The sequence below is a fragment of the Uloborus diversus genome, chromosome 6, assembly GCF_026930045.1.
Source record: "Uloborus diversus isolate 005 chromosome 6, Udiv.v.3.1, whole genome shotgun sequence".
Taxonomy (NCBI): Eukaryota; Metazoa; Arthropoda; class Arachnida; order Araneae; family Uloboridae; genus Uloborus; species Uloborus diversus.
Window position 1 is genome coordinate 120,315,250 of NC_072736.1, and position 25,503 is coordinate 120,340,752.

The following is a 25,503-nucleotide window of genomic DNA, read 5'->3' on the forward strand; positions in this document are numbered from 1 at the left end:
ACATTATGATTTGACTTGAGAAAAGTCTCGAAGAACCACGTGAGAAACAAAAACAATATCAAATTTATAGTTCGCTATCGACCAAAAGTTGAGATGAAGTTCTGAATAATGTTTTGTTAGGAGGAAAGCCTTCGAAAATAAGGGATTTGAATTCAATGACAAGTTTTAATTTCACAGAAATTAAGAGGTTTTAATTAATTTCTCCCGAACTAATTAAGATTTCGAAAAATCCTTTCTTAGTGGTTACTTTCGTAATCATGCAGACATGCCTGCCAAATTTCAAGTCTGAAGCTTCAGCGGTTTCGGCTGTGCGTTGATATATATATATATATATATGTTATCTCAGGACATTGATTTTTATATATTAAGATTATAAATGTGTGTACCATGTGTACTACATTTTTTAAAAAATCAAACGTTTTGTGAACGCCGAAACTAAAAAGTCAAAAATACCGATTCTGGTTAATTTGACGATTGGGCCCTGCCATATTTCTCACGGATCAGTCAAAGCTCCCTTAAAATGAAGCGCAAAAGAAAACAGTCGGCAAAAGAATGCTGAACAATCGTGTTTACTGTGTAAATGAGTGGAAATGGAGATCCCATTATTTATTTTATCTTGTGCCAAGTACCAAAAGGTTAGATATGTAACTTTGTTGTTTCCTTTATTTTTTAATTAATGAATGCTTTGAAATTCCGAATATTGAAAATGCCGACTCAAACTGATTTTGCCGACTGGATGAAATCACTGGGAGGGTGAGACCCCCCCCCCCCTATAGCGACGGTCCTGGTCATCTATCTCATTGAAGCTGAGAGCGGCAAAGAACTGGTAGATAAAGCAAATTTATCTCAACAGCGAGTGTCTGCAGGACAGTACGGTTTGACACGTGATTTGAAGGCAAAGCTTGGGTATTTAGCAGGTGCTCTCAGCTTCAATGAGATGACATCTACCTTCACTATTCCAGACTGATGAGTTCTAATAGGAATAACTGCATTCTCTGGATGTGATACCCGAGCTGTCTGGTACATTGCATTAGGTGCCTATTGATTTTGTTGTTCACAAAAAGCACTATATAGGGAGAATTTTGGAAGTTTCTAAATTAGACAATTTACTTTGCGCTTATATTTTTCATAAGAGAAAGATTCACTCATTTTTTTGATGAATTAAACATGTCATTTATTCAATATTTCCCCCCTTTTTACTTTCTTCTATATCTAATATATAGAAGAAAGTATAGGATTCGTGCAAATTTTCGAATTTCGAAGGATTCGAACGTTTTGAGGTGTGCTGAGTTCATTTCGACTATTTTTGGAAAATGTCTGTCTGTCTCTGTGTGTGTGTGTGTGTCACGTCTGTGTGTGAACAGTTTTTTGTGGCCGCTCTACAGCAAAAACTACCGCATGAAATTGAACGAAATTTGGTACACATATGTGCCCCTATGTGAACTTGTGCCCATTGGTTTTTGGCGCGAATTCCTCCAAGGGGGATGGAGCAATGGGACGTTTTTTGAGTTACGCGTGCTTGCTATTCCTCAGGAAGTAACTGGCGGAATCAAACAAAATTTGGTCCATATGTTGCCCCTAAAGGGAGCAGGTGCTGATTCAATTTTGGTGTCAATAGCTCAAATGGGGGTTGAGTTATAGAACGTTTTTTTGTCGTCAATTGTGACTGCTGTATCTCAAGAAATAACGAACGGAATCAAACAAAAATGTTTTGACAAGTAGCCCTTAGTGGGTATAAGAGCTGATTTTATTTTGGTGTCAACAGCTAAAAAGGGGGTAGCGCAATCGCCCGTTCTTTTTTTCCATTGTGAGTGCCCTATCTCAAGAAGTAATGCTACGTTCTGGTTGAAATTTGGAATATATGTGAATCCATATGTAAACAGGCTTTGGTTCAATTTTGACTCCAATCGCTCCAAGAGGTGTTGATTTTTTTTTTTTTTTTTTTTTTTTTTGCGAATAAAAATAGTTTTATTAATGCAACAATAAGAAAGATAAATCGTAATAGATTGTCGTCTGCGTATTTTTCGTGATTTTAATTGTATGGAAATGATCGGAAATATAATCTCAATGATGTAAAATTTTTAACTGTTGCCATCTTATGTTTGTTAATAAATAAAATATTTGTAATTAATTCAAGCAAGACTTTTAAAGTAACTTCCAATTTTCGCTCTTTGTTTTGTTTTTACAATAATTCAGACATTGGGGTGGTCGTCAAGCTTTTGCATGTGTAATTTTGTTTTTGTTAGGAATATTGCTTCCTCGTCAAGCATGGAGAGGGATCAGAAAAAGGAAAAATATAGAAGAAAGTTTCGTGATGGCCACAACATACTAGTTACAGTTATGACAATAAATAAACATAAATAAATAACATATAAAAAAAGCCATCATTTTTGAAGAAGTTGAATTTTTTATTTTGAGCACACTCCTATTAGATACTTCAGCTGATTCTTCAAAGTTAAGGTAGATTTGTTTTAGTAAGCGATATCAGGACAACCTACGTTTGACATACTTAAACTCTGCTCTGTTCCTTATGTTTTGTGTTATGTCTGATTTGTGGTGATATCTAATGAGTTAAGTTCTTTGAACATGCAACAGCTATTTCCCTGCAGAAAGCAAGCAAGAAAAAAATATGAGACAGTTAAGTTACAAAATTTTATGCATACTTAACTTAAAAATAAAACTAAAATAAATTTAAATGAATGTTTAAATTCATTAATTATTAATTACATAAAACCTGTATGACTTTCTAAAAGTTATGTTGTTTTTTGACAACACTATTTGAACAAATAAGTCTGGTTCAAACAACAGAACAAGAAACAATTTTTTTTGCCAACTTTTTTTCTGTAACTCTTATAAATCAAAACTTTACTTCCCTTTTACATTTACTTTTAAAATCAAAATTGACATTAAAAATGTAGTTCTCATTTTTAACTACCACTCTTATAATCGATTTTGCACCACTTAATTATATTGTTTTATTTAATGCAAGAATGGAACAAGCAATAATATGAGTATGTTTGAGTTCACCCTAAGAAAAATAATATAGACAAGGTAAACAAGACATTTTCCAAAAAGGTCTTAACAATCATCACGAATTTATTTTCAATAAATAGATCAATATAAATAACAATTTTATACATTAAAAGGGGAAGTAGAAAATTGATTGTAAAATTCATAACAAAAATCAAAGGAATAAATTAATGAACACATTTTCAAAAAATAAAACATGTTTAACGTCTTCTGGCTTTTCTTTCCAGTTTCTTCTGTTTCTTTTCATCGACCTCAGGTGCTGGAGCGAATATCCAGGGGGCTAAAATATTTACCCAAAGTAAATAAAATGCCCGACCTGGTGCCTGTATAGATAAAAATATATTTAAAAAAAAATAAATTGCAATTAATATTAAAAAATGATTAACATTAGCATCACATGAACCTGATTATCGCAAAATTAAATTAGCTGTAAAACAAGATTTTCCAGAAACACCATTGTTGGAAAGCTTAATAATTGGAAATTTAAGACCTTCAGCTTTCCAAACAAGCAAATGTTCGTGATCAGAACTACTTTCTTGTTGACAGCCTCACAGTAATCCTAATACTTACTCTAGATACACTATGTGTCCAAAAAAAAAGTCGCATGCCTTAATATTTGGTTGGATCACCTTTTGCGCGTATTACAGCTTTCATATGCCGTGGCATTGCTTCATCGAGCTTTTGTAGAGTATCTGTTTTTATTTTCGCCCACAATTTCATCAAGAGGTCTCCTAAACGTTCGATAGATTAAGGAAGTGTGGTGTGTAATCTTAAATCCTTTTCGAGTAGGTTCCACAGATTCTCGATTGGATTGAGGTCTGGACTTTGCGGTGGCCAAATCATGTGTTGAAATGATGCATCGTGCTCATTGAACCAAGATTTAACAGTTGTAGCCTGGTTTATTCTGGCGTTATCGTCTTGGAATACACCATTACCGTCAGAAAAATATAAGTCCATAGATGGCACAACATGATCATCCAAGATGTTAAGGTACTGTGCAGACTTCATTTGGTTGGTGCACAATGCAGCCGAGCCTAGTCCAGACGAACAGAAACACATGGGCGGATTTATGGGGGGTCAGAGGGGGCAATGCCCCCCCAGTTTTGGGAGGACATTATGTAGTAACAACACATCTTCCAAAAATTAAAAAAAAAAATTATTATTTTTTTTTTTTTGAATAGTTTAGAAAGGCATGGGTAGATTTATAGGGGGGGGGCATAGGGGGCAGTGCTCCCCCAGGTTTAGGACGACTTTATGTAGTAACTACACATCTTCCAAAATCTTAAAACAAAAAAATCATGACTTTTTCTTTTTTGAATAGTGCAATGAAAATGAAGAGAAAAGCGAATGTCCTTTTCTGATGGGAGAAAAGAAAAAGGGGAGGGGGGGGGGGGGACGAACATTAAATACGAATAGTACAACTGTCACTGGGATGCTGAAAGTGTGTCTAAATTCACTATTTTGGACTGAAAACCATTTGGGCAAGTATATGAATGAAAATATAAACTAAACAAGCCATACATTAAGCTGCAACACTTATAATCATTGACGATTATTTTAACAAATTAGAACCTAAAGCAAAAGGGAAAAAACTCCCCCACCCCCCATTAGCGCTAACAGACCGATCTACTCGTTATGATTTGTGTCCACATTTCAAGTATATTTATACACAATAAATATTTATGTTCTTAGTAAATTAATTGGCAATTTGAGAAATTCTAAAAAACAAAATACATAGTTTTTTTTTCTTTTCTCTCTCTTTTTCTTTTCTTTTTTCTAAGAGAGAGAGAGAAAATAAATACTACCGCAAACGGAATAAATTTCAGTTATCTGAGTGTTCTGATTAAATGATTTTTTTTACTTAGAGGGAGAGTACAATTTTACTTACTTTATAAATACTATTTAAAAAGTAAGGTAAGTCATAATTATCTAAGTCTAAGTGAGTCAGACCTTGTCATTATTGAAAACTAAATAATTGAGTCATCAAAAGTTTCGAAAAAATTTACTGAAAGTTTATAAAAGTCTATAAAAACCTAACAAAGCTTGGTAAAATCGTAAAAATCCTTTAAAAGTAAAAACTGACGAATTTTTGTAAAAATCACAAACAAATCAAGCAAAAATTTGCAGGTAAGAGTGATATACAAATAGGGCTGAATTTGCCTATAAGGTAAACAAACTATTGCTTAGGGCCCCTGCTTTGAAGTTGGTCCCTAACTCCAAAAAAAAAAAAAAAACATGATTCGTTCTTTAAAAAATGGAAATTGCTTGAAAAAACTAATTTCATTTTTAAGTGCTTGAAAACCTTGAATATTTGGAAATGTGTGACTACAAACCTTAAAGTTTAAAATTTCTAACAAATGGTAGAGGGGGAGGAATGCCAAAATATGTTAAATTTAGCTCCTTGCCACATCCTGTATTAAAAATGTAAAAATCATGGTTCTCACGTTTGTAACATATTATTTGAAATAAATTTTTGTGACTCACATGTTTCATATCTTGCTCTTTATTCAATCCCGAATGCAGTATTTTAGAAATTCTTTTGTATTGATTGTTTTTATCTTATTTCTTCTGCATATTGTCTATCTGTTTAGCATGGAAAAAAATACACACTACTTCTATTTCTTTTCGTTTTCTGCCCCACTTGAAACTGAAAAAAAGTTGTTGTCATGAGAAATCTATGGTTTCTTTTAAATTTAAAATAGCTATTTCTCATAAAGTTTAAACAGGACTGTAAAAATTTACAATCAAGTACTAAAATATCAGAGACTGGAAAGTACAAATGAAGTGTGTTAAATAATTTTATTTATTCTAGAGTCCTTGAAAATAATTAGATAACTATTTGAAAATCCTAAGCTAAGTGGGCTCCAATTACTTCTACTGCATATTGCTAATCTGTTTAGCCAGGAAAAAAAAATATACACTACCTCTATTCCTTTTCGTTGTCTGCACTATTTATAATTCAAAAAAGTTGTTGTAATGAGAAATCTATAGTTTATTTTTTCTTTCAAACTTAAAATGGCTGTTTCTTACAAAGTTTGAACAATACTGTATAACTGTATAATCTAGTTATCAATTTCAATGTCTATGCAATCAACCTTTATAAGGCTTCAAAATGCAGAATTTTATATCCATTGTACAAAATTTCCTGCGGGGGGAAAAAAACCCCGGCCCCCTAAAATTGGAGCCCTGCATCAATCTCTTGATACCAGCTCCCTCTCTTACGGTCAATTCAAAAAGGACAGCATGAAAACACGCATTAATGAAAACGACACACAAAAAAGTAAAGCATGGACTTATGCATGACAGGAAGCAGACAAAAACATGAGAGTGGGGTGCAATAAAAATGTTGCTAAAAAAGAAAAAAAATCCTGCCCCCCCAGGAACTCAGTCCTAAATCCGCCTATGCAAAAACAACCCCAGATCATTACATTGCCTCCAAAAGAGTGCACAGTTTGAACGAGACATGTAGGGTCCATTGCTTCTTGTGGCTTTCTTCGAACCCTGATGGGTCCGTCATCTTGAAAGAGCGTAAATCTTGACTCATCAGACCACATGACCTTTCCCCAATCATTAACAGTCCAATTTTTATGATCTTTTGCAAATTTCAGTCTCTTTCTTCGATTAATGGCACTCACAAGTGGCTTTCTTATTGCAACACAGCTTCTTAGTCCCGATTTTTGAAGTTCTCGTCGCATTGTGTGCTTGGAAGTTGTTTTACTTCCCTCGTTGAAAAGTGCTGTGAGTTGAATTCTTACGATTTTTCTTCACTAATTGCTTTAGAGAACGCCGGTCACGTTCGTCCAGAATGGATTTACAACCACAAAGATGTCGCGAACAGGTAGCTTCTCCTCCGTCTTTCCACCTTTTAATGATGCGTTGAACAGTTTGCAATCCTATACCACTAATTTCAACTGCGTCTTTGCATTTTGTCCCACTTTGGTACAGGCCAACAATTTACCCCTTTTTGAACTCTGTTACATCACTTCCTCGAACACAACTGCCGATTCCAGGCATGCTTACTTCGAACTAAACAGTGCAACGCCCGCATTTTAAGCTTGCATCGAGCAAAGATTTATGCAAATATCTGTAAAACTCATCAAATCACTTTCTTCCAAAATTGGAATGTTTAAAATTCGACCGCGACTTTTTTTTTTGGATACTTAGTGTATATTTGCTCTGAGAAATATATGACAAAAAAAAAAGTGAAATAAATACCACTTTAAGTTGGAAAACCGATCAAAATATTTTAAAGTACATACAGTTGAATCCTACTACAGCAAACCCTCAATGGATTGGCTTAGGAGGTCATTATAACTAAAGGTTTACTTGGGGTCAACGAGAGGCTATGTCAACCTATACAGAAACTAGGGCCCAAACCATTGAAACATTTAAAACGGCAGTTCTCAACCTAGGGGCGAAGAAGAATTTCAAGGGGCGGGAGAGATAAATACAGTTGGCTCTCTGTTTAGCGATGCTCTATTTAACGACTTTCTCTATCTACCGACGCCTTTTTACAGTCCCAGATGGTCCACTGTAGTGTTAAAAGCATTCTATTTAAGGACGCTTTCTACTTAAGGACGATTTTTTGTGGTCCCTTGAAAGTTCTTAAACAGAAAGCCAACTGTATCAAGAATAAAACTAACAATGATTTATTGAAATTTGTAGTCACATGTGAACATTAAATAACAGTGTCAGTCCGCTCATTAATTTTGTGATAGTGATCAATGTGCACACCAACCTCACCTAGATCCTAAATTACCTCAAAAAATTTGAATTTTTTCCTTTTATTTTTGGAATTCATATGTTCTAGTAATAATAGGTTCATTGCTTACTAACTAATTTCAGCTGTTCTAATCAGCTCCAATTTCCTGTTGTATTGCTTGTTAGTACAAGCAGTACAACAGGAGAGGACATGACCTGATAGATGTATCAACCACATACTAGGGTTGGCCTAGCAGTCAAAATTTTACCATATTCATTACTGAATATTTGAGAAAACTTATATGAATTTACCTGTTTCTAATATTTTTATTTTTACTCATACATTCGTTTACTGTACATGTGGGAACACATAATTTTTTTCATGTACTCACAATACCAAACAGTAATAATTTATTCCAATTTTGTTTTCTGTATGTGGCACAGCATAGCCTATTAAGGCTTTTGCACCAAAAAAGCCCTAATAGAACCAAAGCTTTGTGTATGTTACTCTCAAAATAAATAAAGAAAGGGGACATTTCGATTATTGGTAAATTGGCATGGCCATCAAATTTTTGGTGGGAATGATTTTTTTTTGGATACCATGTTGCCCTCTGATAACTCTATATAAACTTCTCTACTTTTTGTTTACATATGCAAAGGAAAAACATTTCTATCGCTGGCCATTGGTGCCAAAAAAATGACGCCAATGGATAAATATCGCCAACTTCACAATTATCGAAATCTTCTTGAATGAAATGATACTGCAAAACTCAGTTTATACGTAAAACTTCTGTGAAAAAAAAACTTCTAAAAAAAGTCGACTATCATTGGTTACGTTACCTTGACCTTTGCTATTAGAAGTGTAAAATTTCGAACAGTCAAATGAACCAACCCTACTTGCTGCATTAAAAATTGTCCACTCACAAGATCTGGACAGCACAATAGTAGTACAATTTAAAAAAGTTTGTATTTGTGATTTGTTTATGGTTAACGGCTGTGTATAACTGATGTCACACTTTTTTTTCAACATATTTGAATCCCTCCCCCCTTTGTCACAAAGTTTCACACTTCACCATACCCCTTCTCTCTTTGGCATATGTCACACTGTTTTTCATAAACATTCTTATAAAAAAAATCTTGCAATGTCACATTCTCCCAATTGTATGTCTCTTTTGTCATTTTTTCCCCCTTGTCACCAACTGTTACAATTTCATTAACCCCACTTTAAAGCAGGACTTCATTCTTGGACAGCACCCTGCTTTGTGATAACCCACTGCAAGTAGATATTTCCCTACTATTTGTTTACGCATGCAATGCAAAAACAATTCTCGTGCAGGCTTTGGTGACAAAAATTTGACGCAAATGGATAAAAATCACCAATACCCCAGAAAAATGGAAAACTTCCTGAATAAAATGATATTGCAAAATTCTGTTAATACGTAAAACTTCTGCATAAACAATATTCTTTGTAAAAAGATCACTTAATCATGCAAATTATTCAATATCATTGAGTACCTAAGTAGGCATGACCTTTTCCGTTAGAAATATAAAACTTCCATCTATCAAATGAACAAACTTTACTTGCGACTGCATATAAATAAAATTAAGTATTAAAGTTACAAAAACAATCAAAAGGGAAAGATTTTAACTGTCCGTAATTGCCTACCAAGCCTAAATAATAAAAACGAATGCAATAATTTCATTCCTTTACGCTCAAGCAAGAAATGGCAACACATATTATCCAGCAATTTCTTCGTGCTAAGTCAAGTGAAAAATCAAATAAAAATGAATTTTCGCTACCTTATAATTGCTTCTAGCTCCTTTTCTAGTCATCTTAGTGAATTTCTGTTTTCGAGCCATAAAAGGAGGGGGGGGGGGGGGGGTAATGTTTTTAGAAGTATTTTTCCCGATCTCTCCAACCGTACCGGAGAACTAAAATGCATTTTTTATGTAGAAAAAGCGGTTCAAAAAATGAATTAAAACTTAATGTTTCACGCTTCCAACAATGAATTTCAACAATGGAAAAGAGGTAAAATTAAAATTTTTGAGTTTTGCTAACTAATTAAGGCCTAAAAAGAGGCCGCTGGTTGAGTACTTAGGTCGGTCTCTGAGAGTCGGACTGAAGCCACCTACCATACGATTCACCCATAAATAGGTTCTTTGAAGTATTTCTAACTGCATTATAGGGCAAACCAAGGAAAAGCTCAGGCTGCACAAGCAGAGCCTGAAAGTTTCAGATTTCCTGATTTAAAAAGTCTGCTACAATTGAAATATTTCTAATTTGGGTACACTACAGTAGTCAGAGCAGTGTCCAAGGGGAGCATTTTAGGGGTTAAACCCCTCCCATTAAAAAAAAATGAATCTTTTAAATGATTTTCCAAAATGTATTTTAAGCTTAAATAAATTTTATAGTTAAGACAATAATGCAATGGTCACCCTCTTTAATATTTTCCCCCTCTTGATTATTTTCCTGAATTGTGTGTAGGATTCCCAAGTGGTTCTAGGAAAAAACGTCCCCAGCAAAACGTCCCCGGAAGAAAAGTCCCCGGAAAAAATGTCCACTAGGAAAAAACGTCCCCTTGAAAAAACGTCTCGTATAAACAAAATTGAGATGCTAAGTTTTTTTTATCATTTTATGCAATTGTTTAAAATTTTATCAGCATTTAGTTGAATATATTGAATTAAGAAAGGATTTTAGTGGTGCCATCTGTTAAGTAGCTGGTTAACAAGACGCGTACGTCACTGCCTTTGTTAATTGCTCCAATCCCCTACAGTAGTACGGCTCTAGTTAACCAGCTAGCTAATAGATGGCGTCACTAAAATCATTTTAATTTCATGTGTAGTTTTCTTGGTACTTTAAGTTAAAAACTGAATTTCGAATTTTAATGGGAGATTTTTTTTTTTCTGTTTTTTGTAATCGCTAAAAGTGAATTTCAGGTTTTAATATTTTAATGCTTTGCTGCGTCCCTGATGAGGAAACTGTGCAGAGGAAAATAAGAAACTGATGTCAAGTGCGCATGCGCTGCTTTGAAAACTACATTTTTGCCGCCAAAAGACTCAGTTGCATATGACTGCTTGAAGTGGAAAGTATAGTTAATATTTGTTGAAATGCAAAATGCCTTTAACCTTTACAAAATCAAACAAAGGTAGAAATGTTTTGCACGATGAGGGATATTCCTATGTTAAGCAAAAGAACGGAACAGATGAAAAAGAAATATGGAGATGCGTAGAGTGGTACGTTAATAAGTGTGCCGGACGAGTTCACACACGAAGTGGTGAAGTCATCAAAAGACGCGGATGCCACAACCATGTTGAAGACAGTGTATGCCAAAGAATGCGTATTGTAAAAAATGAAATTAAAAGAGCGGCAGAAAAAACTCAAGAAGCACCTGGACGCATCATTACCGAGGCAGTCATGAATTTGCCATTGTCAGCGCAAGCAGAACTACCGACCAAAGATTCATTGAAAAGAACGATACGGAATCAAAGAAATCGAGTTGCAGCACCTCTTCCAGAACCGCAATGCTTTTCGGGTTTTGATATTCCGGTGCCATATAACGAACACAAAGGCGAAAGCTTTATTGTTTACGATAGTGGAAGAGGACCTCACCGCATAATTATATTTGGCACTAACCGCAATTTGGATCTTTTAGCTTCGGCGGAAGAAATATTTGCTGATGGGACTTTTAAAGTCACTCCCAAACCCTTTGAGCAGCTCTACACTATACACGCTGTGAAATATAATTGCAACTTTCCGTTAGTGTTTGCTCTCTTGCCAAATAAACAACAAGGGACGTATAAAAGGGTTTTGGATGAGATATTAAGATTGCGATCATACTGGAGGCCGAAGTTCGCTATAATAGATTTCGAAAAAGCAGCAGAAAATGCTATACGGGAAACATTTCCGTCCATTGAAATACATGGCTGCTTTTTTCACTTTTGCCAAGCTGTTTACCGAAATGTTACAGGGGAAGTGCGAAAAAATTACTGTGATGATAATAATCCAGATTTTGCACTGTATCTTCGACAACTCCCTGCTTTGGCTTTCGTTCCTAAGGGTCAAGTTGTCGAATCATATGAGCAATTAATTTGCTCTCCTTTTTTTGAAGAACATGAACAAATGCTCGGCCAGCTCTTAAATTATTTGGAGAGCACTTGGATTGGACAACTCGTGCGAGCAAACAGAAGAAGGTCTCCCCGTTATTCGGTAGAAATGTGGAACTGCCATGAAGTCACAAAAAGGAACATACCGAGGACTAATAATTCGATAGAGGGCTGGCACCAATCATTTTCTTCTTTGTTGTCTGGGGATCATCCCACTATTTGGAAATTTATTGATGGCCTCAAATTAGAGCAATCAAAAAATGAAGCTGAGATTGAACAGTGCATTGCTGGTTTCGTTGCTCCACACCCAAGAAAATCATACAAAACACGCCATCAAAATATTTTGACAATTGTTAATGATTTTGAAAATAGAAACCTTTTGGACTATTTGCGTGGTATCGCCCATAATTTTAATTTTACAGTTTAAAATTGGTTATCCCAGCTGTCGCATTTATTTGCAACATTTTTGTTTGAATTCCTATAATTACACGTAAGTAACTTTGATGAAAAGGGATAATGTTAAGTTTTGTGTTAATAGTTAATTTGCCTTTTTTTTTATTTTAGTCCATTACAAAGTAATATGTAATTTTAATCATTTAAAAAGTGTGCAAAATGTTATGTTTTGTCAATTGATTTAAAAATTCTAAATTAACTTGCTTTAAGAATTGGCTTTCAATATTTTACATCAACTCATTATAAAGTACGTAATTCTAATGAAACGTGAAAGAAATGTTATATTTAATTAACCGTTTTAAAAAATCTTTTTGGATTGAAATGCCATAACAGTTTATTTGCATTTTTTGTTTTAACTTATTACAATATGCACAATTTTTACGAAAAATGAGAACAATATTGTGTTGCATCAGTTTTTTTTTTAATTGTTAAACATAAATATTTTAATTGCAATGAGAAGTGAGCGAAATTAACACAGTAAAGTAATTAACACATAAGTAATTAAAGGCTTTTTTTTTAGAATTACGTTTGCATGTGCACCAATATTTTAGCGGTTTTATTTAGTTTTAATAAACAAAAAATATAAAGTTTAGTATATTGTCAAGTAGCCACCAGTAAAATTTATTTACCAAATATTAAAAGTATATAAAGTATGCAGTTTAGTCCTGAGCATCGAAAACTACCAGTTTTTTAAAATCGATTGATATGTATTTATTTTATTTGTTTGACAACTCGTTGCATAAACATCTCCTTATTCGCCATGTATAAACCATTCGTTTTCATTTTGTTAATGAAACGTTATGTCTGTTTACATACAGTAATTCATGCACAGTGATGCTCTTTCATTACCATAAAACAGAGTATTCCAACAAATACTGCACAAAATTCAATTCGTCAGTGGAAATGGTAACACACTTTGCATCTCAATTTTGTTTACACGGGACGCATTTTCATCGGGGACGTTTTTTCCAGGGGACGTTTTTTCCTAGGGGACATTTTTTCCGGGGACTTTTCTTCAGGGGACGTTATTTCCGGGGACGTTTTGCTGGGGACGTTTTTTCCTGTCACCTTCCCAAGTACCTTCGCTGCTAAATGTTTGAAAAAACTAACGATGAAGGAATGGCCGAAAAGTCTTCCAATTCTAAGCATGCAGAGAAACATTATTTAAAGAGAGTATTATGATGTACTCCTCCCCCCCCCCTCCAAAAAAAATAACTGAAGGACAAGGGAAATGGTTATTATTTTTACTTTTTTAGGGGTTTTTTTATGGTCAAAAAAGGAACTCTTTTTGGGTTTTGGGATAGGATATATCCTCAAACCCCTTCCCTTTGATATGCCTTTGGTGTTGGATGAATTTGTCGTTTCACGTGTCAAAAGAATGTCTCTGTGCAAAACAGCAATTGTTTGGTATAAAATTTCTATTTTCATTAAATTCCTGTTTCATATTTGATGAAGATAAAAAGAAAAGAAAAGAAAAAAGAAATTAGCATTAGGTGGCATAGAAGGAATGTGTATGGGTGACATTTTTTCCACTTTTACAAAATGTTGAACGATACAAAAAACGATTTTATTTAAAAAAACCACAAAATGTAAAAAAAGAAGTTTAGTTATCGAATTAAACTGAACTATTCAACATGTTTAGTTAGTTTTCCTTTGACAATGTAAGTTATAAAGGAAGAAAGTTTGAACCCCTCCCCCTTTTTGAAAACCTGGACACAGGCCTGGTAGTAGGATTCAACTGTCTATGCATCTTGCAAAACACTTTACTTTTAAGATGTGAATTAAAAGCACAAACCCACTAATGTCAGTAAAATTAAAGTATAGGGGATAAAAGTTCTTACCAGAAGCCAAAATGCCAAAATGTAATTGGAAAATAATGAGAGAACTTGAACACCAGCAGTAAGAATTATTAAATCCTTCAGATGTCTGAAAAATATTAAAACATTCTTAAAAAAAGGTTACTCTAAATTATAAACACACAAACATAAAATTATTATGTACACAAGTTTATTTTTTCTAAACAATCATTCTCATCTATAGATTGAGTATAAAAATTATTATCAATACCTTCTAATTATTTTTAAACTTTATATTAAAATCAAAAAATTACTTCTCTTTTACATTTAATTTATTTTCAAAATCAAAATTGACATTAAAAATGTAGCTCTCACTTTTTTCAAAGCAACAAGTATAAATTTTCAGCTAAATAGAAGAACTCACTCTGAAATTCCGGATTCCATGTTAAGATCGATGCCACCATCGAGTAGCTGCCCCGTTTCAGAAAAGGAGGCTTTTGCCATATAGTTCATGAATTGCAGACCACCAGCATAAACCATTATTGAAAAGAGTAAGACCATCTGAAAGAAATGTATCCTGGATTCAATAACAAAAACTAAGCTTTTCTAAAAAATAATAAATAACATGTGAGAACAATACTGCAACTAAAATTTTCCTTTCCCAGCTGTTCATGTGTTAATGATTTCCAAATTTCCAACATTCTATACCTGTGTGCAGCAGCGGTTTCCCTATATCATCGACACCATGCTAAACTAACGTATGTGAAAAACTACATTTTTCAAATTTGATGTTTTTTGTAGTACTCAAAAAGGGCTACTGGTTATAGCTACTTTAAACAATAGTTTTTTAACTCTTTAAGTTGTCTATAAAATTAAAACATTGAAAACAACTAAACGCATCAGGTGGAAAAAAAATTATATTCAGTGGTTTTAAAAAATCAAATGTAAAAAGGAGAATTTCCACACTCTACCCCTTTTTATTATAACATCAGAGATAAACTAAAATTTTGTATTTAGGGATTCAAGTTTGAAAAATTGTCAGGTAAAGTTCCAAAACCCATTCCTTCTTCTAACGGCATCAGATGGGTTACAATTGCAATTTGAGGGCTTTAATTTCGAAAATTTCTGGGGAGAGTCCCCAAACATCCCTCTCAGTACCAGAGGAAAATAATAACTAAATAACCTTCCCTCATTTTGACAAACTGGGAAGGAGTGGAAAATCTTAAGTTGTGTTCGACCTCTGAAAATCATAGCTATGCCTTTCAATGGCCTCTTTTGGAAAATGCATAGTAGAAAGAAGTGACGCAAAAATAGTGACCAAATTATCAGAATTAAACAAAACAAACTATTTAACAAGATTAAAAGTTCTATGAAAATCATAATCTGCAAAGTAAATAAAATAAGCCATTAAATAACATTAAAAAGTGCATTGAAACATAAAAAACTCCACAAATAAAAACAAACATATATATATTTTTTTCTGCCAAGTTAGAAAGTAAATACTTTGCCAAGCACCCCTGTACCACTATTCTACAGTCTTATGGATAAAAGCAAAAAATACACAATAGTTTTCTTACCACTGTTAATGCTGTGAAGTGTTCCCAAAAGAAAATGAGCATTATACCTACGTAGAGGAACTGAAAATGAAAAAACAAAAACCATCAAAATTTTGTAAAAGTAAAAGCAGAAAACGATTTTTTTTCTGAAAATATCTTTAGCACATTACATGATTCTTTCATACAATTTATCAGGGCTGTGGAGTCGGAGTCGAAGTCGGACTGATTTTCGGATAAAGGAGTCGGAGTTGGAGTCGTTAGAAAACATGCCGACTCCGACTCCGGGCTTCTTTTTTTCTTTCCTTTTCACTGACTCTCCTTGCATTTTTTAAAAACTGATTACCAATTGGTTCGATTACATGTATAAAAAGATACTAATGAGAAAATAACTGCCATTATGGCAATTAGCTAGCTTGAATGCTTACCGAACTTTCTGTAGCCGTCCCCTAGTTTGCTTGCTTTTTAACTTAACTAATAGCAACTGTCAGCAAACGGTTTTGTTGCCTAACATTTTCAAGTAATCACTTTCAAATAAAAATGAAATATAGTGTTTTGTTCGATCTCACTTATAAAATAGTAAAAGAAACGTAACAAATTAGTAAGTCGACACCCGTAGCTAAGGTTGAAACGTTTAAGTGTGATCGTCAAATTCAAAGAAGTTCTGGCGCGAAAGCACAAATCCAAAAGACTCGATGAAATAATCTAATGTTTTTATCTTTATTAAGACTATTTCTGTAAGCTTGGTTCTCACTAAAAAGAATGGAACAAAATAAGTAAATGATTTCTTGATTACAACACTCAAGAATTGCAGTTAATCTTAAAATCTTCATATTTAGGTTAATTCTAAAGCAGCCAATAAAATTTAAATTAAAAATTTAACGAAGAAGAAATATAGGCATAGTAAAAGTTATTCGTACAAATTTGTATACCGCCGCGTTTTATGTAAAATTAGCTCCTGACGTATATGTGCCCCATTTTCGTTGAAATTTTTTTGATGAAATATAATTTAAAATATATTCGTGAAAATTTTCAGAATTAAAGTATTTATATTTTTTTATAAACTCTGAAATTAACTTTGGGTGTCATCTACCAGATGGGTGTCAACCGGGGCAAACCACCCCCTCTGAAGAACTTGGATTTAGAAAAAAAAGTTTTTTTTCTCTCAAGTTACAGCTTTCAAAAATTGAAAGCACACGATTTGATCAATATCTATTTGTTAAACATTAAAGGGGGGGGAAATTACAGATAATCCTTTTTAAAATTTTTAAAAGGGATTTTTAAGTCATCTCACTTTTTAACTCGTAACTATTGGAAAGTTTGATTTTTAAATTGAATTTCTAACGTTGTATGGCGTCTTGGGTTTACAATAAAACACAAAATGCGAAATTTTCATAAAAAGGAATTAATATTTCAATCTGTGTTAAGAGGTTTTCCCCCTTCCCTTGAATGGAGAGAGGGAGTTGAAAAAATACAATTAAAAAAATAAAAAAAAATTCGGAGTCGGAGTCGGGCGTTTCAAAATCTAGGAGTCGGAGTCGGGGTCAGAGTCGGCCATTTTCTTTCCGACTCCGCAGCCCTGCAATTTATTAGTATGGGAAAAAAGATTACTTAGCAAACAAATAATTTGATAAATTTAAATCAAAATAAATCTCAATAAGTACATAATAATACACTTTATTTGGATAGTGACAAAGTATAGTAAGCAATTTTTATTCATGCTTGAAAAACTAAAAAAACATACAGCATACCTGACAACATCTACCAGAAAAAAATCAAGTAGATGATTGAGACACACAGCAATATCATATTTTTAACTGTTATTTAGGCAAAAAAAAAAACTTTTTTACTATCCATCAAAGTACAATTAGGTGCAAGTTCCTAACATTACATACACAATCAAGAGAAACACTCAAAATGAAAGAATCTCCTGGAAAAACTAGTAGAGTAGGCGGGTATGAAGAGTAGAACTTTGTTTTACATGGATCTATTTTACGCGGTTTCGATTATATGCAGTTTAAACTTCGACTTTTATTTTATTTTACGCAGATGAATTTTGATTCAACGCGGATATGGCATTGCAAACCAGATAAAATTTTCCCCTCTTTCAAAATCGAAACACCTGAGATTGTGGATAACAAGTAATAAACTGCATTTTTGCATGCTATCAAATGAGCTTGGGCCAATGGAGGCATTTTTTACGATTGGCTCCATTTCCATGGGATGTAAACCCCGTGTAAAACGAGGGTCTAGTGTAATTGAAAAACATAGTACAGTGACATCTTGGAGCAACCAATTCATTAAATGTGATTCGCCATAATCTGCAAAACTTCTCAAAAGTAAATAATACATTTTGCAATAAAGAAGCCCCTATATTCTATAATCAAATATAACCGTCTTTGTTAATGAATCAGGTTTCCTGCATTTTCTCTTTAATTAAAATTTTTTCAATAAAAAAATACTTTTTAAAATTATGAAATGAACAATATGATAAAAATAAATACAACCAAACCTCATTAAGCTGCCAACCTTAATTATGGGATGAAAGTTGGTGACTTTAGGAGCAGTTTAGGAAGGTTTCACCAATCCTTCACAAATGCATGTTTTTAGGAAAATACATTTAAAAGCATGTATTTTGCTAAATGAACATTGATAGCAATTATTTTTCCTCCCGTATTTCTCTGACAGTTCTTGGGCAACCTTTTATTCCAGAATTTGGTAAAGAAAATTAGCAATAAATAGCTGGTTTGTGGCTTGATTTTTATTTTTATACTTGCAAAAACAGAGAAATTCTTCCTTTCTCTTATTCGCTGCAACATGAAAAAATGTGATTTTTTTCTAGCTTCACTTCGAGCCCCCTCTCATTGTAGCCAGGGTTATAAATGTCATTGAAAAAATTAAAAAAATACCCTTCGAAATACTGCCGGCCCCGTTTAAACGAATACTGTCTGTTCCAAGAAATATTATTCAATTAAGCGGGGAACTTTTATTTACCTTTCCTGGTTGACAACTTTTGTCTTAAAATGTAATAATAAATCAATACCTAAGTAATAGAAGAAAATATGTTTTTGATTAAAAAGCATTTTAAATAAGCTAAGTAATAAACAAAATTGTATTATAATTATTACCGTCAATTTGCAATAACTCAAAGCTAAAGGGACCGACTAAAAACTTTGACTTATCGGCAGTTCGACTTACCGCTAGTTTCGGTTTTCTGTATTTTAATATTAAAAACCATTTAATTTATACGTACACATAACAGACAAAATTACAGAACTTAAAAGCTTTTAAGCACAATATGCACAGTTTCTCCGTGAAGAGTTCTGAAGACAAGGTTATGTCTGGTCTCGAACTTCTCCAGCCATAAAGCACTGACTTGGAAATTGTTCAGTAATAAAGCAAAATTCGTTGCTTTCTCACGCAGCAAAGACCTACTTATAGGAATCGCATGGTCTTGATTTCGATACTGCTGGAATCACTCAAAAAGAGCTTATTCTACATCAGGAAAGGTGCACATCTTCGTTCGTTTCAAATTCGGATTCATGGATTAATATAGTTTTTTGAAGCTTCTTCTTTTTCTTATAATATCGTTGATAGAGTAATTTGGAGTTATTCCATATTTCAGTGCAATATCTTTCTTTTTCATTATTGGATTCTTTTCAAAGTCATAAATAAAATTTACTTTACTTTCTAAATCCAAGATTTTTAGCTTTCGCTTAGACATCTTTTATAGTAAAGAACACTCTCTCGCTCTCTCTCAGGAACTTATCAGCAAATGATAGAATTAAAAAATGAAGGGGACGCATCTTATCATAGTTCAGCCTTTGAATAAAGGTATAATCAATTGACTTGACTACTTGACAGCTTAAAAGCAGATTTGTAGTCCGGCAACAAGTGTAAACAGCACACTACAACAAAAGGAAACAAGCTATACTCGTTTCTGCACATGTAACTCCTTTATCGCATATTGACTCAACATGTGTTCTCCTTGCTTTAGAGGACTATTGTGCAGGAATTGAGAGTGAAAGTGGAGGAATTCTTCTCTCAGAGAATTACTTTTTTCTTTCCTTCTTTCGTTCCTTCGAAATAAATTTCAAGTTATCTTTGAAAAACTTCGAGTTAAAGGAAGTTAACTTTGAGAATAATGAGAATAATTAGCATGGAATTAAAGACAAAGGGATTAGGACTTGATAAAAACTACAAGTTACAGTAATATTCGAGTTATCAGACTTCGAGTTATCGCGAATTGATTGCATAGTACAAGTACATAGAAAATTATAAATATGTAACTTACAACTTAAGGTATTAAATCTTTGTTTCGACTCTTTTTTTTCAGTTCATATTTTGTGGAGAACAGGGTTCATACTCTATTTGGATGAGAAAAATCCATGACTTTTCCAAGACTTTTTCATGACTTCATAAAATTGTTCATGACCTTGTTACAAGAAGGGAATAGCACTATTTAATATCAAATTTGCCAATTTTTTCAGAAAAAAGCATTAGCAAAACTCCTACACAAGTGCCACTACCTCGTCGAAGCAATTGTAATTGCAAAATTATCAGTGTACACCTAAAAATCTATTCTTTCTTATTTGTCTTCATCACATAAATTTAAAATCTCAAAGCAAAGTAAAAATACAGTGAATTGAATATAGTGATTCTTAAATACTCTTAATTTTATTAACAGGCAGAATGATAATGAATGGGACAAAGGTTGAATGAGTTATTACTGAGTTTCAATAGATTTTTCAAAAGTTGCCTTTTAATGTCAACTGCGCATTTAACCATAAATATAACCTGACAGTATTTTCGTTTTTTAAAGTAAAGCCATTCTTTAGCAAATTCATGTTTCTAAACCAGATATTTAAAAAAAAAAACTGTTAGTAAGGGCCGTGGTAGCCTGATCGGTAAGGCATTGGACTCGGGACCGAAGGGTCTCGGGTTCGATCCTCACTGGTCGAAGACCCACCGTTGTCATTAATGGTGGCTGGGCGACGTTAAATATGCTCGTGGTCACAATGTCCTCCAAGTGAAATGATACCTCTGGGGGTGCCAGACTAGGAAGTTATTCGGCTCCTGGACTGGTTCTAAATTGTCTCTCGAACTGTTCATAGATGGCACCACCATCTATTGTGTTGTCTGTGTGCTGTCCTGGAAAACAAAATTCCGGAAACATTGTGTGGATTAATAGAGGTATAAGCTTCCCTAGTGGAATAGCAGAAACCTCAATATGTGTGTGTGAAAGAAAGAAAGAAAGAACTGTTAGTAGAGTGAATAAATTTTCTGATTCATAACTACTTGTTAACTTATTTGCACATTTTTAAATGCACATAAATTAATAGGTTCAGAAATTCCAGAACATTGTGTTTGATTCCTGATATTGAACGTAGCAGTGAGTATCAGGGATTAGTTTTGCAGGCCGCATGTACTACTGGGTACTACTGATTTAGAGTGTACTAGAATTCCCCTACTTCTGTATCCCAATGCCTGACTAAAGATCTTCATTTCTAAAACCTTCAACAATTTAAGATAAACTATGATAAGTTTAATAATAAAGTTTTTACAAGTGATGGAAAACTCGGATGCAATTGAATTGCATTTTTTTAGTGAGCGAAATCAAAAATCTGCATGCTTGATTCTACAGAATATATAAGAAGTGCTAAAAATAATGGTAAATTAAAAATGAGTAATGGTCCAAGTAGTAAAATTACATTGCAAAAAAAGACGAGTGGATGCTACAGAAGTGGATGCAATGAGATTTCAAAATTCAGACTTGTTTTTGGGATTATTCAACTTTCCAGTTTTAATAGCTTTTATGTGCAATGCTGTTAAATCACTCAAGATTTCTAATGCTCTTTTAGCTACCCTTACTTTCTCTTCAGTCAGGACATTTTTCCGTGACTTCAAATAAATTTCCATGACTTGGAAAGAAAATTTCAATTTTCCATAACTCTTCCAGGTCTGAAATATGCTAAAATTTTTTCCATGACTTTCCAGGATTTCCATGACCCGTACAAACCCTGGGAGAAAGTCCAAAATAGTGGATTCCTTGCTCAAGGTATTTTGAGAACAATTTTCTTACTTCAATTACCACTGTTTAAGTAATTAATATTTCTCAATTTCTTATCCTCTGCAATGTTTATATTTTGTTGTGTTTTTTTAATTTAATTATCGACTGTCTGTTGGTTATGGCAACTATAAAAGAAACTAGATAGAATAGTGGAAACGCTTTGGTGAAATATGAATGTTGTTTTTCCCACCCATTGTTAACCCAAAAATAAAATTTTAAATTCTTAAGTCAGTAGTTGCTCTTACATTTAATTTATTGTTTACATATATAAAATTTTCTCAGCAAAAATATATATGAATGATGATTATTATCATTAGATTATCCAGCAAAATTATTTGATATTAAGCAGGGATCTCAAAAATTACACACATGTGGAAAGATTGGGTTCTGCGAGATTTGATTCGTATAAGCGGGGTATTCATTAATCCGTTACCCGATTAAGCAGGGCTGACAGTTATATAAAAATTTATCTAAAATGTACATTCATTTATAAATAATGAAAGAAATATTAATTCTAAGTCCATATATTTTTTTAATAACGTAATAAATAAACAACATTGATTTGAGAATGCAGTAACTATTTTAGTTTGCACTGAATAAAGTTCACTCATTTAGTCATAGCAGAAGACACATCAGGGATGAAGACTACCTTCAGGAAGGAATTTCCCTCAACAAATAAGAAGGGGTTACACTGGCCCCTTCAGTCTTTTTAGGTATACAGCAATTTCCAGCCTTTCTACTTTTGATGAAATTGATGTCAGAAAAATTTATTTTGACAGTATATAAACAATGTAGAATTGACAAGGCAATGCATCTGAACGCTACCGAAAAATAAAATTTTCTTACTTCTGCAATCGCAGCCATTGCAGCATAAAATTTAAGTGTTGCTCTATTTTCTTCAAAAATCTGCTTTTGACCCTTCGTTCCTTGCTTCCCTTTTTGAGGCTGTAAGAATAGAAAAGTAAAAATATGATATTAATGCTAAGAAACAAACAAGAAAATTCAGCCAAATGGAAAGAGAAGATATTTAGTCCAATTTATAAACGTAACATGGATGCGATCCCTGTTTTTCACTATGTTGACCCCTGCTCAAGTCATGTCATGAGTCAGAGAAGACCTACTACTTCTACCGTGCTACAGATCAAGGGTCTCCAACCTTTTTTACTCGAGGGCCATATTGTAAATTTTTGGAGGCGAGACGAGCCAACAATAAAACAATATTTAAGTTGAGTGGTTATTAGTATAACAAATTAATGCAATACTCCTTTTACTTCCTTTTACAAAAAAGGAAGCATTGTATTCGCGAAAAAAATTTCACTCAAAAATCGGCTTTAATTTCCATTTTGCTCACCCCCAAATGAATGTAGAGTTTTATTTTCAACCCGACCACACATGGATATGTGCCTAGGAACATACAGACACCCGAAACATCCATTTTGATGATCCCCGAGTTAATTACAACAAGTTTTCTTGTGACATCTGTATGTACTTATGTATGTGTGTATGTTTGTCGCATAACTCAAGAACGGAATGTCCTAGAAAGTCGAAATTTGGTACGTAGTCTCCTAGTGGGATCTAGTTTTGCACCTTCCTTTTTGGCTGCATTCGTATGCTCCAAAGGGGGTCTTTTGCCCCTCTTTGGGGGGAAATCATTGTTAATTTCAATGTAAACTCAAGTACTGTTATAATTTGGCGGACACTTGGCGACATATCGCCAGTCTTTTGGTCGCCAAGTTTTTTTATCTGGTTTTAATTTGGCCATTGTTGGTAATATTTAGAGAGTAAACTATTGAATCATATTAAAACTGCCAATAATGAGAAAATGACATTAAATTGGAGTAAAAGGAAGTCATGTGATGCACACATCAGCTCATTTATTCTATATTCATGAAATTATTAATAACGTAACAATTTAAATTTATACTAAAAGTGCCTAATCAAATATTAAAGGTTATCAGAAAAAAAGGAAAAGTTTTATGACTGTGCACTGACTAATGCATATTTTTTTATTTCTGCATCATATAACTGTGTAAAAGTAGCTAACAGAAGAAAAATGAGTGAAAGAGCTAATGCTAAATTAACACAATTAAAATCTACAAAAATGCAAAATGAAATATTAGATATAAATAATGAAAGAAACCATAAGTTTAAGGTTACATATTGTAAATAAGAACATAAGAGTGATTTGAGGATTCCTTTCCTAGTTTGAAGATTCTTTGTTTGTGCTGATTGAAAATATTGGATATATATCAAAATATCTGCTATTTTTGAAACTATTATGATATTTTCCAACTCTGTCTAGGATAGAGCAATCCCTGTAAAAGATAGGGAGTAGTTTGGAAAATGTTTTTGGGATAATATCAGAGTTTCCAATATTTAAACAAGACTTTGTAGATTACATTGTGGCAAAAAACTTGCAGCTAAAAATCACTGGATCGACAATTTTATTCAATTGATTTAAACCAGTAACTTTAATCACGATTAAATCTAATGATGTAAAAAAAATAAAAAATCATTGATTTAAATCATTTTTTAACTTAACCCTGGAAATTTGCTTGAAAATTCCAAGTGCCTTTGTCTTTGTCAATACAATTTTTTTTCTTTATACTGATTTTGTCCCAAGTTTATCCTTATTTGACCATTCTTATCTATTAAAATTTTCTTCCCTTACTCAACCTGAAAATTTAAATTTTTTTTGTCAGTAGCCATTGGACCGTTTTAAATTAGTCGTGATTCTTTTTATAATTAGGCACTGTATTTAAGACTTTTTACAGTGAAATCTTAAGGCATATGTAAGAAGTGAGAATGCAAAAAAGTATGTAAGAAGAAATGCTCTAGTATGTAGATCCTGTTACTGTAACATACATATTTAAACAAAATGGAAAAAGGATGACATTATTCCAATCATGAAATTGTGTAAAAAAATTTAAAGCCCACACATACACATAAAAGCAGTAAAAAAGATGTTTTTAAAGCTCATTAAAAAGGGAAAAAGTTTGAAATTTGTAAATTGTTTTATAACAATTTTGCATCAAGTAATAACAAGTCAATACATATTTCTTTTTATGTACTTTTAACAAGTTGTGGGAAAATTAAAATGGGCAACTGATTATAAGAAAGTATCTTAATATAACAGGGGCGTGCACAGAAATATGGGGGCCGGTCACAAAAAATTTTTACGGGTTCTTCCGTATTGTTTATTTCTACATATTTTTCACCCCTAATTTTAAAAAGCTCAGGCCCCCTTCAACCTGGGGCAAACTTTTTGTAGTAGGTATATGTTTAAAAGAAAAAAATATATATTATAAACTTCCATAACAATAAAAAAACTCAGATGAAAATCATAAGAAAATGCTTGACTTCCGTAAACTCTCATGTACCTTAAACAATATGTTGTATACAATTTTTCATATTTATTCATTGAGGTTGAGTTCACCTCACTGATATTTTCAAGAATTAACGAACTGTTCGACGACAATTATTATGTGCCTCATAAACGTTAAAAAACCTATACTCAATCCAAATACACAAAGCACATCCTCAGGAGTTTTTCTAATTTTAATACAAAGTAATTATTTCAGACTATGTTGAACTAGATTTCATCCCCGGATTTCTATTTGGTTTTCCTTTTAAATCAACTCACCGCCATTTTTTAAATATTGATTGAAGTTCGTTAAATTCTTCTTTTATTTATTTAGTTGCACATGAAATTGAAATATATCTTTTTACACACGATGAAATCGTAAAATTAATGCAAATTCATAACTACTCGAAAAATTGAAAAGAAGCCGACGTA

At 33.1% G+C, this 25,503-nt stretch overlaps 1 protein-coding gene across 1 annotated transcript; it reads right to left on the reverse strand.

Moving 5' to 3' along the window:
* Window positions 1–3,072: 3,072 nt before the first annotated feature.
* On the reverse strand, window positions 3,073–25,503 carry LOC129225285 (transmembrane protein 208-like). The gene is made up of 6 exons (XM_054859870.1): window positions 25,351–25,503; window positions 22,554–22,652; window positions 15,662–15,721; window positions 14,509–14,645; window positions 14,130–14,214; window positions 3,073–3,353 (listed from the first exon to the last, which is right to left on the reverse strand). Exons 1-6 carry the CDS (start codon window positions 25,354–25,356, stop codon window positions 3,231–3,233), a joined length of 510 nt encoding a protein of 169 aa, XP_054715845.1. The 5' UTR covers window positions 25,357–25,503; the 3' UTR covers window positions 3,073–3,230.

Bases quoted from the DNA above. Each gene is read 5' to 3' on its own strand.
- LOC129225285 (XM_054859870.1), bottom strand. The intron at 15,722-22,553 runs GTAAGAAAATTT...TTTCATTTTCAG, and splicing joins CAATGGCTGCGATTGCAGAA to TTCCTCTACGTAGGTATAAT. The intron at 3,354-14,129 runs GTAAGAACTTTT...TTATCTATACAG, and splicing joins TTTTGGCATTTTGGCTTCTG to GCACCAGGTCGGGCATTTTA.